Genomic DNA, 16,604 nt, shown 5'->3' with positions numbered 1-16,604 from the left:
TAGTCGCTATACGGAATCCAATTAAAGTAAGTACTCAAAGTAAAAGGCATATCTGGTGGTTTTTGTGAACTTTTTATGGAGGCGACTTGAAGGGCCTTTTTGTTCCATATTACCGGAGGTCTCGCGATTTGCGAGAGTAAGTGCTGACGTGTTATGCAGGAGGAAGAAACATGGCTCCGCGTTGCAGTGCCGGGGACATGTTGACGCTTTCCAGAAATACTGTTGTTATATTATTTATGGTCATCACACTATCTATTGCGCTGCAGATAAGTGATTTTAAATCGTGTGCGGATGCTGATTGTAAAAGTAAGTGTAATTGTTAATACTTTGTAAGAAAATCTAACGGCCGCATATGTCATCGCATCGTTTTATGCGTCTGCGATCTAGTCGAAGGAGTCATCATTATGATCATCGACCACCCGAAATTATCATCAATTGAGAAACGTAGCTAGGCGGGCTACAGTTACTTGTTTTGCAAGAGTATACTGGCATGCACCTTTTTAAAAAAACAAAAACAAGCCAGATTCAAATGCCTAGAAACGTAACTGTATAACTCGTAGTCTACACTGACCCGGAAGTGAATGTGTATTCATTCATTATGTTTTAGATTATGGTTTAGTTTATTTTTATGTTTTTCATTAATGTAGCACCAGAGAGAAAGCAGTTAATAATTGATCTGTTGTTTACATACTGTAACATTTTTGGAAAAACTTTCCAATCTACCCCACCTCTGATTCTAACTTTAAAGGGCGATAGTCGTCGGACTGTGCATGTGCGACATTTGTGTTGATAAACATTGATCTCCCCACAATTCCATGCATTCTTCTAATGGAAGAGAAGTATGAGATTTGACTTTTGCACGACTTGCACTAGTTCATTACTGCTCATGACTCCTTCGATATCTTCTAAACATCTAATAAAATACCTAATTAAAGCTTGGTAATGTCTCAGTTTGTACTCGTTGATCTGCGCAACAGTCAAAGTCGCAATCTTTGTTTATATGAGACCCATATATCTCGCGCATGCGTGGCACGAAGACTACCACCCTTTAACTCAACCCCCTAGTCTCTATTGCCCCGTTCTCAGTACCTTGAATACTGTGCCTCTGTTCGATTTGGCAGTAATCATGTTACTTTCAAACTTTCGGGGTTGACATGTTTTGTGTTCTACAGTACAAACCACACATAGTGCTCCATGTTTTGCACTGAATGGCAAAATAAAATGCAATGAACCATCATTTCAGCCATCATAGAAGTAGAGTCATGTCTGCCATTTTGTGTGTTGTGTATTTTCAGCAAATATAAAAAAAAAAATTATAGAAATACAGTATTCAACATCTTTTTGACGTTAAATGTGTCATCTCTATTCAAACTTGTGTTGTATATTTTTAGAAGTCACTGGAACACATCAACTCATCAAAATTTATGGAATACTGGTTGACAAATATATTAAACATCAAAATATACCAGTAATGTTAGAAATATAACTTTTACTACCCTCATTCAGCCAAGAATCCAAAATGGGAACTATTTGCTCATATAAACTTTTATTTTTCCAGGAAAATATATTTGTTCAGCATTTTGTTTCTCCTGTATTGGTTCAGTTATAGATTCAAGTTCAGATCATTGCTATTTATTTTTCTGTCCACCTAAAGTTGGTTAACTTAATATGTGACTTTTATTATGTCACTAAAGTGAGATTATTTTTATTTCATGTTTTTCAGCGACTAAACCGAGTGGAACTCTATCTAAGTTATAATAAGATTGACATTTGAACTTACTCAAATATTTCAACATATTTTGAACAACCTCTTATAAATTTATATCTGATAAAACATACTCGGAAGAACGTTGACCAGTTCTTAGCTTGAGTTATGCAAATACCGACTATGTCAACATTTTCCCGTGATGCAATGCACATAACACAGAGAAAACATTCCAAAGACATGCGCATTTATAGTTGTCTAGAGACATATTTACTGTAAAGGGGGTTAATTATTCACTGGGTTTTAATTTTGCTTATTTCACTGACTGGAAAATGGAAAATGCGCTAAATTACAGCAAGTCTCAGAAGTATTGGGGCAGCCAATTTGCAAACTCGCTAGCGAATTGGCTAACTGCTTGGGTTTTGACTAAACGATTGGTTTTCGAATCTCGTTGGTGCCGTCATGTGGTCACGCCCACTCTGGGTGAACAGTAGGGGACGGTCGTCATAATTTAGTTGGATGGCGATTTCGCTTTCAATTATACCGGGGAAATTGTTCTATTTTTTGTGTGTAATGAGGCATATACAAGGGATTGTCTATGCAAAAACGATGAATGAAGTCGAATTTTATTAGAGGTTGGTTTAATATTATTTAGCATAGAACACATTATCTAAATAATAAAACCGTGAGTTTAAAACCCACTGAATATGCCTGAAATGATGAATCAGTGAAATGTACTCCCAGTGAAAATTAGTCATTTTACAGTAACTGAATTGGAGGGCTGGAGGTTAGAGTAAGGGGTGGAGCTACATTGGAACATCTGTCCAAAGTTACTAATCAACCTATAGATCATCTGAAAGCTTAGATATATCTTATATTATGGTAAGGAGTTAATTTATTATACGTGACATAGTGAAATATTCAGACAGAACACCATGGCCTCATCCTGATGTTTATTGAGTATGGTAGTATTCTGTCATAATTAATAAGCAAATACAGCATGGATACACCATATCCCAAGTAACAATAACTTACATTAGGGCAAGGCCATAACATTGTGTTATTACATATGTTTCCAGATTTTACAAAAATCACCAGAAAGGTTTCAACCACTTCATCCAAGAAGTGCTTGCAATGGCAGTGACCTATTTTAAATTTTGTCTAATGGTTGGTTAATCCTGTGCTCCATTTTATTCATATGCAATTGTTGGCAGATGTGCTCTCGTAACTGTTTTGTAAGTTAGCAACAAAAATGCTGGCTGCCAAATGAATCAAGCAAAATAAAAATCAAAGATAAACAATACATGTACAACCTTTGGATATTTCTTGAGACATACATGTAGGGCATCTTCATTGATATCAAAGAATGAAATGCTTCTCCTTCCTGACTGTGACTCTGCATCCAGAGAGTACATGTCATTGTCAAGGCGAGTTTTGCTTTGATCCAGGTTTAATTTTTTTTTAATATAATGACAGTTTGATTTGTTACTCAATTGAAAAAACAACTCATTTGCATAATTTGCCATGAAAATATTGAAATTATTATTACAAATTATTAATTTGCATAATTATTTCATAGCTTTTGATAATATTTGTGCAAAAAAATGATGATTTGGAGGTTTTATTTTTCAAATATGCGTAACTATAACATTAAGCAAAAAAAATAAAATGTAGCATGCACTGTGGCAATTCATGTTGTGCATCGAATTCATGAAAACTCAACTTGTGAAAGGACTATTTTATCTTATTTGTACATTTTGCAGTCAGTACCAATATTTTTAAGCAAGGCTATAACTATGAATACCTTGGTACATATGTAATAAAATACTGAATAGAATGAAGAATATAATTTAATATACAACAAATAAAATTTAATTTGATACTACGTTGTATCATGAAAATGTGTTAATCATCTGAAAGCATGAAATGCAGTGTTGAGGTTCAATAAAGAAAATAATAATATTAAACAAATGCTTACTGTCTGTCTGGTTGCAAGTTTTTTAGATTGGGTTCAAAATGGCTGACTGATGGCCATTTTTCCAATACTGCAGTTCCTGAGCCATATCTCATACTTAAACCAATGAAGTGTAAACTTTACAAATACATCACAACACATTAGGTCATATGTATATCTCATGTGTATAATACAATCATGACTTGTTTGCATACTAAGTCTATATTTTAAAGTGCAACTGAGGGTATACATAGCTAATGTGTGCAAAATATCTGTCAATTTATACAATTTGAGTATAATAATTCTCCAAACCTTAACAAACAGTATAATCATTATGTTTTGTATCTTATCACTAGTGACATTAGTCTCATATTTCACACTTCCTTTCATTTAGAACTGTTCAATAGTGTATCTATTCTACATGATATGGGTTTGCATGTGAAATATAAACACTAGTAACATATTTTGTTGGCGAGTCGTTTGTAGCAAATGACCTAATGTGCTGGGTTTATCAGCTGTTGTATTTAAATACACAACTTTGTATTTATTTCAAAAGATGTTTACACCAGTTGCTGTTTTCGGGATTAATAGGACGGGTATGCATTAGTTTACATACTGTTAATTCATTAATTATTCACTGGGTTTTAATTTCAATATTTTCGCTGATAAGTAAAATCTGCTAAATTAAATTTACTTGAACATGTAAAATAACAATAAAACTCATTGTTTCCTTGACAAATTTATGATATTAAAATACAGTGAATATGCTCAAAGCATTAAAATAGTGGATGGTTGATGTTTTGAAATTAATCCTGAGTATGTAGTGCAATCCCTTAGATTGAGTACTCAGACAACTAATGAACACTGGCAACGCGGGGTACACTGTATGTCTTTTGATTTAACTTGTGTGTCGTGTTTACTTTTGCGATAGTGTTTTAATCTTAATAACAACTGGGGGAGAAAAGAAAATGGGCACAAAGTCACGTGATAACGCATGACTTGTTTCAACAAGAAGTGATGCGAATCGTCAGACCGAAGTTTCATATTTTTAGCTCCGCTGTCGACTTTGTCGAGTGGAGCTTATCATATGAGTGATTGTCCGTCGTCCGTCGTCGTCGTCCATGTCAATGTTTTACTTTTTCGACTTCTTCTTGAAAACTACAAGCCTGAATGCTTTGATACTTGGTGTATATGTACCTTGGGTAGACCTCTCTTAGGTTCGTTCATTTCATGTTGATATCTTCAATTCTCTAATTTTGGTGAATATTTTTGTCATTTTTGGTAAAAAGTGATATTTTCGACTTCTTTTTAAAAACCGCAAGTCCGATTGCTTTGATATTACATATATAGGTACTACATGTGGACCTCTCTCAGATTTGTTCATTTTGTGATGATATTTTCAATTCTCTAATTTTGGTAAATATTTTTGTAATTTTTGGTAAAAAGTGATATTTTCGACTTCTTGTTAAAAACCAATAGTTCAATTGCTTTGATATTACATATATAGATACTACATGTAGACCTTTCTCAGATTTGTTCATATTGTGATGATATTATCAGTTCTCTAATTTTGGTGAATATTTTTGTTATTTTTGGTAAAAAGTGATATTTTCGACTTCTTGTTGAAAACTGTAAGTCCGATTGTTTTGATATTACATATATAGGTACTACATGTGGACCTCTCTCAGATTTGTTTGTTTTGTGATGATATCTTCAATTCTCTATTTATTTTGGTGAATATTTTTGTAATTTTTGGTAAAAAGTGATATTTTCAACTTCTTGTTAAAAACTGTAAGTCCGATTGCTTTGATACTATTCATATTGTTCATTTTTTAATGATGTCTTCAGTTCTTTAATTGAAATGTGCATTGCTAACAGCGGAGCTATCTCAGCCGATAGGTTGCTTGTCTTTATGCTAGTGATTCTTGCGGGCCTAAAGACAGGTCCGGGTAATAATAACACAAAGTATACAATTCAGTTGCAGGTCAAACTAAATAGCAGTGGAAATAAATCAGGCGGAAGTGAGTAATAAGCGTTCTCTCGACTCGACGTTGCTACACACACGTACAAAATCAACACATCGCGTCAGTACTATAAGTATTTCAAGACCGTTATTTTAATTTTACCTCGATTTAGTTGACTGGTACAGTTTTTGCCCTGATGTATCGTATTTTCAATGGCTTTTTAATACATGATTGGCAAAATGAAATAACTTAAGACCAGCTTTGTTGTAAACATTGCAACATGAACTATCCTAGAAAAATTAAGTAACTATCGGAAAAAATTGCTGTGTCCAGAACAAAAAGTCGTTACGTTTTCTTAATTATACATTCATGAACATTACTATGGAGATAGTTCATACATTCAAATAATTGTTACTTTCCTAAAATATGGTCAATTTTGGCTAAAAAAAATATTATTTGGCAACTCAATGGGTGATCTGATCTGAATACAGAGAATGCCTGAAATGCATTTGAGACTGAGGATTCCCGATGTGTGTCTTCGCCATTCAGTAAAATTTAGCAAAGCAAGAGCCACCAGTGTTGCCAAGACGCATGTTCATCAGGGATTAGGCCGATTGACATCTCTATACAATAGCGTTGCCAGTCTGTTTATTAGTTGTCTGAGGATGAATGACTCCTTTATGATGAAGTGATGTTGTATAAGATCAAGTGTAGGATGAAACCATTCTCAAATACAACCCCCTTCCTACCTCCAAATAAAAACTACAAACACATACTGTAAAATACATATTTTCACTGACGTTTGATACACTGTAAGTTGAATGTAAAATATATGAAAATATGATTTTATTCTCACGGAATCATCCCTTCATTGAAAATAAAGTATTTTACAATAGTAAGAAATCTTAAACAGTGCTATCAAAAAATTAGAAATTAGGAAGGCAATTTAATTAGTAATTTCAAAAACAAAAAAATTTTTTGAGTGAAGATAAACATTGTATTAAAATGATCAAAATTATAGAAGATTACCTCACAAATGCATAATTCATAAAACACAAGTTTAATGATTTAGATTCAAAACTAAACACAATTAACTCTCGGGTTATTGTCATCTCAAGCTGTCTAGAACTAAAAATAATCATTAGCATTTTGTACTCCATGTTAGTAACTTACATTGTGTACCTTGAAAAAATAAATATTCTTACAAAACAAAAAGTTTGATTTCATAAAAATGACAAACAGATAACTACAGTAAGAAACAAACAATAGACAAACAGGAAACTCGAATATATTTCATGCATGTTTTGTAGATCTAAGAAAGGCATTTAACAGCCTTTATTCAAGACTTCAAAAATACAATGTCACAGGAAAATGTTCAATATTGTTAAGAAAATCTATCAATTTCAAGTCAAAACTAACTAACACAATTCAAAACTAACAATGGATTAACAACTTATTTTTTATCAATTTCCAGTATCAAACAAAGTTGCAATTTGAGTCAAAATCTATTGAACTTATTCATTAACAACCTCCCAGATAGTTGTGATTCACCTCAATTACATTCAAATTGCCAAATTTATCATTTATGCTGACGACCTCGTTCTTCTATTCAAATCAAAACATAGATTTACAAACGTGCCTAACAAAACTTGCCTTGTACACCTAAGTTTGTTGTTCATTTTATTCATAGTTTCTGACTGTTTTGTTTTGCCCAGATCCCATATCAGAGGCTAGGGCTCTCGGTAAACACCATCCTAGAGATCCTAGATTTCTACACTTTAATGCGGAAGATACCATAATCATTTTTAGTAAGAATGCTGGCAAGAGACAAGACCTCTGGGGTGGAGAGGTAAAGTATGATAATATTATCACTACCATGTACATTGTTATATATGGGTTATCTGATTTGATGTAGTTGTCACTTCATAATGCCCCAGGCTCTGAAATGTGATTCTGACTTAGTAACTCTCATTTCTACAGGTTTCTGGTAAAGCTGGGTTAAGAGGATACTTCCCAAAAAATTTTGTACAAGAGCTCAAATTATATGAGCCCCAACCTAAACATGTAGTTCCAACTCTGGTGAGTGAAGTTTTTTTTTTCCACAGTTGATTATTGTCATAAATTTTATACAAAATGTCAATTGATTCAATTGTCAGCTTTTTTGAATTTTCCATAAATAATATGGGTATAGGTAAAATAATATGCTAGCCTAAAAGTAATTTGGTATCTTTGAACATTCACAGAATGACCCAGTACCTACAATGGACGATAGGATATATGAGACAAGTTCCTCACATAGTATCCCACAAAGACAACTACTTCCACAAGGTCACCAACCTCCTGTATCACATGAACAGCAATCCTTAATTGACCAACAGCACTCTCTTGACCAGACTGGAGCTGACACAATAGAAATAAAGGAAGATCATAAAAATACAGAATTGAGTGATGGAACTGGAGATGAATTCATTGATATGAACTATAAACCAATAATTGAAGTGGTACCTGACGTAGCTGATCAGGATGGCATTTTTAATCATAATCTACCAGATATAACCAATGATCCTGGCAAAGTCACTGAGCAACAGGATTCTTTTAATGAGTCAGATGATCTCAAAATAGAAGAACTAGAATATTTGGTTGATGTAGATTCTAAAGATGATCTCAATATAGAAGAGCTAGAAGATTTGGTTGATGTAGAGCCTAAAGGTGATCTCAATATAGATGAGCTAGAAGATTTGGTTGATGTAGAGCCTAAAGATGATCTCAATATAGATGAGCTAGAAGATTTGGTTGATGTAGAGCCTAAAGATGATCTCAATATAGAAGAGCTAGAAGATTTGGTTGATGTAGAGCCTAAAGATGATCTCAATATAGAAGAGCTAGAAGATTTGGTTGATGTAGAGCCTAAAGATGATTTCAATATAGATGAGCTAGAAGATTTGGTTGATGTAGAGCCTGAAGATGATCTCAAAATAGAAGAGTTAGAAGATTTGGTTGATGTAGAGCCTAAAGATGATCTCAATATAGATGAGCTAGAAGATTTGGTTGATGTAGAACCTGAAGATTATCTCAATATAGAAGAGCTAGAAGATTTGGTTGATGTAGAACCTAAATATGATCTCAAAATAGAAGAGTTAGAAGATTTGGTTGATGTAGAACCTAAAGATGATCTCAAAATAGAAGAGTTAGAAGATTTGGTTGATGTAGAGCTTAAAGATGATCTCAAAATAGAAGAGTTAGAAGATTTGGTTGATGTAGAGCCTAAAGATGATCTCAATATAGATGAGCTAGAATATTTGGTTGATGTAGAGCCTAAAGATGATCTCAATATAGATGAGCTAGAAGATTTGGTTGATGTGGTTCCTAAAAATGATCTCAAAATAGAAGAGTTAGAAGATTTGGTTGATGTAGTTCCTAAAGATGATTTCAAAATAGAAGAGCTACAAGATTTGGTTGATGAAGAGCCTAAAGATGATCTCAATATAGAACAGCAAGCAGATTTGGTTGATGTAGTTCCTAAAGATGATCTCAAAATAGAAGAGCTAGAAGATTTGGTTGATATAGTTCCTAAAGATGATCTTAAAATAGAAGAGCTACAAGATGATGAAAAAGATGATATGTACAATGTTGAGGTAACTAATCAAGATCTTTCAGACAGTCTAGAGGTTGAAGAACACGATTTTGATGACTTTCATTTTGATAATGATGTTATTACAGGAGATGATGGTAATTACAAAATAACTAGGGATCAAGAACCAAATGAATCTTTGCACAAAAGTACACATTTCAATAGAGTTGGAGAAACTGATGCTGGTCTTTCAGAATTCTCTGTACAAGATGCATTTTCCGAAGAAATCATGGAAGTTAAGGTTGATGATGAGAATGTCGTACATGAACCCCAAAATAATGGAAATCCTAATATTGATGAATTAGATGAGTTATTGAAAGATATGGAGGAGGAAGAGAAACAAAGTTGGAATGAGGAAGACAACATAAAATTTAGTCATGTCAATCAAAACGAAGACTTACTAGCAAATGAAGATGAAGATACAGAATTTGACACAAATGAAGATGAATTTACAGAATTTGACACAAATGAAGATGAAGAAGAAGATTTAGATTCTGATGAAGATATAGATCCAGAGGAAGATGAAGAATACAATGAGGGGGAAACAGACGATTTTGAAGATGAACAAGAGAATATCGGACGTCAACTTGAAAGTGTAACAGTAGCGGGAGATGTCCATGTAGATTCTAGTGTAGACACTGTTATTACGGCTGACCATAAAAAGAAAGATGGGAGTGAACAGAAATTGGAAAATGTCAGTAAAGAAGAACAAGAAGAAATCAAAAGAGAAATTTTAAGGCTGAAAGAAAAACATGCTGCAGCCAAGAGAGAAGATGAAAAAAAAAGGAAAGAACTAGAAAAGAAAATGGAAGAATTAAAAGCTGAGTATGTTGCTTTCAAGAAAGAACAGGAGGAGAAGGAAGAGGATGATGATGAGAAGGAAGAGAATATAGGTGATAATAAGTCTCAGGAAATAGAAGAGATAACTGGCAATCCAAATCATGACAGAAATGATGTCAAATCCTGGTCTGGAGATGTTATGAAAGACGAAATAAGAAAAAAAATGGAGGAGATGAAAGAAGAATATGATGCATATTTGAAAGATGATCAAAAAACAAGTAAGTTTGGATGTATGCATTTGAATTCAAGATTAAATTAGTTACTTAAGGATAGTCATGGCACACATTTTTGACAGCAGTTTACTAAAACTATTCTTTGTGATTTTAACTTGGGTTACCCAAACTAGTTTGAATTGTGAACCTCAATTCCATGTATTTTTGCTAATTTTCCAATCTAAAATGGCTGTCAAAGTAGGGTTTAACGGAGTTGCAAAGTTGCACAGTCATTGTTTTAGAGTATCCCTGATCACGGTTACTAAAAATGATGGTTAGGAAACGAACCATGTTCTTTTCATTGGATGCGTGTCGCGGGCAAACATTTGAAACAAAACGTACTAATCTGTGATAAATCATTAACATAAAATGTAGACAGGAAATCACGCAAATATGACGTCATTTTTCCCAGAGTTCATTGCAATCAACAACTGCACGCCATTTTATTGTGTCTCTGTCGATACTTTCAGTAATACTAAAGTGTAAGTTGTTCCAGTGAATCCTGACAAAACCTGTCGCTCGGTTTAAACTCAATACAAATTTGCCTGTCTTGTATGGCATTTTCGTTTCTAAATAACAAGATCGGCAGAAAACTGAATTAAAAAAACCAAAAAAACATGATCAGAAAAAAGACGTCAAAGAAACCATACAAGTGTTTATATTTCAGCAATGCGAAAGTTTTAATGAGGACCCATGATATCACATACATTTTGTTGGAAATAAACAAAATATGCGATAAGATAACTGAAATAACCCGCCCATGCTCTACAAAATGCATGTAAGCAGACCAAATGTGCAACAACAGGCAGTTCCAATGAAATTAAGAATGGTTAAAAAGGGTTCGAAAAATTGATTTGACGAAGAAACTGCTAGAAAGTTGTACCGACAGTTCAATGTGTTCAAAAATTGTAGCGTGGACTAAAACCGCATTTAACTGCACGCTGAATATTGAAACATGAAAAATTTACCAAAAAACTGAAACAAGGACAGACAAGAACAATTAAGCAGGCATTTTATGAAACTGGCGGAAAATGTTGAATACATTTTCAACGATTTCTACGGCGTCTACAAAAAAAGTGTTATGACTTTAAACAAAATGGCTGATACAGTGACGCGAAAGCAAAACGATAAAATTTACTTTAATAAGCCCCCAAATCGCACACAACCTTCATAAGTACGCACAGTAGTATACTAAAAATTCATTTGGTAGTATTTTTTATAATATAATGTATTTTAAAATAGTGACTTAGGGGTTAGAATTTTCGTCACTTTTTCTTCCGGGACCCAAGCTTACTTTCATGACAACAGTGAAAACAATAAATGGCGATTCTCGATTCTGAATGTTATCACAGTCACAAAGAGTACTCATCCGAAATGTACGTGTAGTTCTTCAGAGAGCTTGTGCACTAAACGTGGATATTCTATCGAAAACGAGCTTAAAATTTCAAATTCGCGGAACATCAAGTGATCGACACAAAAATGAAACAAAATGGTGGGCCTTGAAATCTCAAGCAATAGAGGGCGTACACAGCGCGACACGCATCCTTGAGGAATTAGGCAGATTCACACCTTTTAACAATAGCGTTTCCTAACCGTCTTTTTTAGTAACCATGCCCTGATTTACATTTGCCTTTTTGACTCCTGTGTGCGAAGCACACAATGGGAGTCCTTGCAGTTAGTGTGTCTGTATGTATGTATGTATGTATGTGTGTGTGTGTGTGTGTAGATGTGTGTCCGTCCGTTTGTTCCACTGATATCTCAAGAACCATACATTGATTTTTGATGAAATTTGGTGCATAGATGCTCTGGGCCAATGCGCAGATTTGATTAGGTTTAGGTAAAAATCCATGCATATTAATTACCTAATTTGCATGATAATTAGCTGATTTTTAGCTATTCCATGACTGTTCCACTGATATCTGAAGAACCACTCATTGGATTTTGATAAAACTTGGCACATAGATGCTCTGATCTAATGCACAGATTTTATTACTTTTGGGTAAAAATCTGCAATATTATTATTAATTACCTGATTTGCATAATGAATAATCAATTTTTGGCTTTTCCACTGATATCTCAAGTAGTAATCATCACATTTTAATAAAACTTGGTACATAGATGTCATAGGACACTACAAAGATCTGATAGTTTTTAGGGTAATATCAGTACATATTAATTACCTAATTTGCATAATTAATTAATTTTCAGGTTTTGATATTTCAAGTAGTAATCATCACATTTTAATAAAACTTGGTACATAGATGTCATAGGACACTGCACAAACCTGATAGTTTTTAGGGTAAAATGAGTACATATTAATTACCTAATTTGCATAATTAATTAGTTTTCAGCCTTTGATATTTCAAGTAGTAATCCTCACATTTCAATGAAACTTGGTACATAGTTACTCAAAGACTGTGCAGAGACCTGATTATTTTGGGGGTAATTATTTGTGCATATTAATTAACTTATTAGCATAATTAGTTAATTTTCAGCTTTTTAGTACTAATCATTATATTTCAATGAGACTTGCTTCTTGATCTTCTAGGACTATGCAGAGACCTGATTAGTTTTAGGGAAAATAATTGTGCATATTAATTACCTAACTTGCATAATTAGTTAATTTTGTCCATGAATGTTCCACTAATATATAAAGAACCACCAATTGGATTTTTAAGGAAACTTTTAAAGAGTACTCATCATCACATTTCAATGAACCTAGGACTATGCAGAGACCTAATTAGTTTTTGGTAAATATTTATGCTTATTAATCACTTAATTAACATAATTAATTAACACTGATATCTCAATTACTGATCATCACATTTGAATAAAATTTGGTGCATAAATGCTCTAAGACAATAGACAGGCCCGATTAATTTTGGCTTGAAATTTGTTCATATTAATTCTGTAATAATAATTCATAGTTTTTTAATCACATTACACTAAAACTTGGTACATAGATATTACATTACGGAGACCTTATTACTTTTACACTCAAATCTGTTCATATTAGTTACCTGATTTACATATTAATTAATTTTCAGCTTTTCCATCAATATCTCAAATACTAGTAATTTTTAATTAATTTTTAATGTGTCTTCAATACTCTCAGCACACGGGAGTTCTTTCTGAGCTTTCTTTGATTTCATTCAGGGAACTACTGTTTTGAGGTCATCTATGTGTATTAGTCAGTACGTGTATTTGCAGCATTTTCCCATGTATTCTACTGTGTATGTATTACGCAAATTTTGCATGTTAATGTAGGTTATTATGTTTGAGCAGTACAGCTCAAATCTTTCTTTATTAGTCTTTGTTTGGACGCTGACTTATGAATTTACCTCTGTACGTGTGTGCGTCCAGACCTATATCTTAGACACTCTTGGATTGATTACACATACATCATACATATATTATACATATCATACCACCTGATTTAAAATGGCTGACTGGCGCCCATTTTGTTTCAATGAATGCAGTTCTAGTGCTATATGTCTGACATGCTTTGACTGATTATGTTCAAATTTTATATATTCATTGTACATCATGTCATAGATATACAGATTTATTGGTTTGATGTTCTGATTCAAAATGGCGGAATGGTGGCGAAATAACACAAATTTGTAGTGTTTTTAAAAATTCCAGATTTTGTATTCATCATCGTTTAATTTAAGATTGTTTGTTACAGAAATGTCACGGGGTGACAAGAAGCAAGTAGATGAAGTAACAAAGGAAACTATTGAATTAAATGGACGAGATGAAGTGATAGATTTGATATCTGACATATTAGATGAAGATCAGTATGAAGTTATTGATGGAACAACAATTTACTTTGAAGACCTTGGATATGCATCAGATGTCTTGACAACTGAGGATGCCATGGTAACAGCATCTACCATAGATATTACACAATCTGCTGGAGATGTGCTGCACACTTTGAGAGAATCATTACATCCGACAGCAGTGGAAACAATTTTACTCCAAAATTCACTATCAGATGTCCATACGACAAGTGATGTACTACAACCATCAGAAGTAGTGTTCAAATCCAATACTCATGAAGCCACTGAAAGTTTACACAACCCTGTGAGCTCAGTGGTGGAAGTAGTGGATGCCACGCATGTACAAATAGATACTGAAACAGGTGAGCAACCTAGACAAAAACAGGTTGCTAATTTTGCCACCCTACTCCTTATATAACCTACATCTAAGTCTGTAATTTTGCTAATGTATCAATAAAATATGTGAATGTGTGCTCTTAATCTTTACTGTCATGTCTACCTTAACCTTTTCACTACCAGACTTTCTCGCCCAAATTTTTCTGCACTTTTCTTTTTTATATTCTTCAATATTTTTGGAAATGAGCCAAAATTTTGAGCCAACAGACAAAATTTGAGTCAATTTTCAGTTTTACTCCAAAATTTTGGCTATTTTTGTTCCAATCTTCTAGAAGAAAATGCAGACTATAAATTGGACTATTTTATGAATTTGTGATGAAAAGAAAGAACTGGTTGTTGAAAGGTTGAATTAAATTAACTAAAACATAACATTAACTTTCCTGCTTGCACTAACGCTTTAAATGTTGAATTCTATCAATTAAAGTTTTTAAATTGAGTAATTATTTCTTATAGATACTATACAGGACTTTTTGTCACATCAAGAAGAGTTTAATGAACTTTCAAAAGTGGAATCCTGGGATCATATAGAACCATTAGATGAAGTTGATGAGAATCATGTGATTGATGAAGACACTACCACACCTAGCTATAGAATTGATGAGTTGATTGCACTACCTCCTACAGCATATCCCGATTATGCAGAAGATAATATAGAAGCCGGAAGACGTAAACTGCGTGTAGACTGGGAGAAAGATTTTGATGTGAGTTTTAACTTCTACCGTTAAAATCCTATTATAAACCGCGGTTTATATTACAATGTATCAAATAACGAATTGGGATCAACAGCTCAAGTTCGGGATGCGGTTTATATTAGGTACATATTACAATCACTAAATGGGCGTGGTAATTTTTTTCTCACATCACTTGTACAAAACAAACAATACACCGTACAATCTTTTGAATATAAGCTAACTCCAATTTAGATGTCAGGGAAGAGTGATAAACGTCATGTCACAAAAAAAATGTTCACATGAAAAAAAAAATACTCGGTATATTTAATGTAATATGCATTTATTTTTAAAATTTTCTTTGTAACGGAAAGTACATTCTTACAGGAGTTTCAAATAAAAACAAACATTAATGCATTGCTTAGTAGAAAATGATCATGGTACGGCACTAAAAATGTCTGGTACCGAGTGTGTACGGTAACACAATCCGGCCATGCTTCGGCTCACAAGTGAATAACTTACTTGTTTTTTCGGACTGTTGAAAATGTTGATTATAACTCAGTAGTGATTATAACAACGTATGAACAATAAATTCATTGAATTGTTATCAAATGCAAGTAAAATTCAACTTAGTTTCACCGTAAGCGAATTATTTTGGTCACATGTAAACGATCGCATCGATACGACTTCCGCTATGTAGTTTGAATGCACACGAGACATTGCTTGACTGGGTAGGTCAAGTCGCTAATTAACCAATCAAAATGCTGGATGGTGCCCACGTGTTCAATTTACCTTCGTTCATTTAAATATGTATGGTGAAAGAAACCCGGAAGCGATTTACCGATAATATTGTGCGATCTTTTGGCTTTGATTTCCATGGGAATACGACATGACTTTTTTTAAATCAAGAAATTAGTTGTTTTCGAAAGATAAACTGAGCATTGAAAAAGAACAGCTCATTGTCGAAAACTTGCGACACACAGACGTATTAATACAAGTGTCATGATGAGAACAGCACACAAGTGTCATGATAAGAACAGCACACAAGTGTCATGATGAGAACAGCACACAAGTGTCATGATGAGAACAGCACACAAGTGTCATGATGAGAACAGCACACAAGTGTCATGATGAGAACAGCACACAAGTGTCATGATGAGAACAGCACACAAGTGTCATGATGAGAATAGCACACAAGTGTCATGATGAGAACAGCACACAAGTGTCATGATGAGAACGGCACACAAGTGTCATGATGAGAACGGCACACAAGTGTCATGATGAGAACAGCACACAAGTGTCATGATGAGAACAGCACACAAGTGTCATGATGAGAACAGCACACAAGTGTCATGATGAGAACAGCACACAAGTGTATCCTGAATCTCCTGCCAGTAGTTATAGTCTGTAATAGCAACTAAATTTGATTTGTAAACAACAACAATATGAGTC

General features: G+C 33.7%; 1 protein-coding gene across 2 annotated transcripts in view; it reads left to right on the top strand.

Annotated features, from left to right (window-relative positions):
• The first annotated feature begins 129 nt into the window (after positions 1 to 129).
• LOC100373461 (uncharacterized) overlaps positions 130 to 16,604 on the top strand; it is a 61,981-nt gene continuing 45,506 nt past the window's right edge. For both annotated transcript variants that reach the window (XM_085494895.1, XM_085494890.1), the window contains exons 1-6: positions 130 to 306; positions 7,339 to 7,472; positions 7,604 to 7,702; positions 7,867 to 10,312; positions 13,995 to 14,450; positions 14,938 to 15,185. In XM_085494895.1, the coding sequence (XP_085351021.1) occupies positions 171 to 306; positions 7,339 to 7,472; positions 7,604 to 7,702; positions 7,867 to 10,312; positions 13,995 to 14,450; positions 14,938 to 15,185 (3,519 nt within the window). In that variant the 5' untranslated portion in view covers positions 130 to 170. The remainder of the gene's footprint in view (positions 307 to 7,338; positions 7,473 to 7,603; positions 7,703 to 7,866; positions 10,313 to 13,994; positions 14,451 to 14,937; positions 15,186 to 16,604) is intronic.

The sequence above is a fragment of the Saccoglossus kowalevskii genome, chromosome 2 (assembly GCF_978046115.1).
Source record: "Saccoglossus kowalevskii chromosome 2, keSacKowa6.1, whole genome shotgun sequence".
Taxonomy (NCBI): domain Eukaryota; kingdom Metazoa; phylum Hemichordata; class Enteropneusta; family Harrimaniidae; genus Saccoglossus; species Saccoglossus kowalevskii.
The sequence above is the reverse complement of the archived record's forward strand: the minus strand, read 5'-3'. Positions and strand labels throughout refer to the sequence as shown.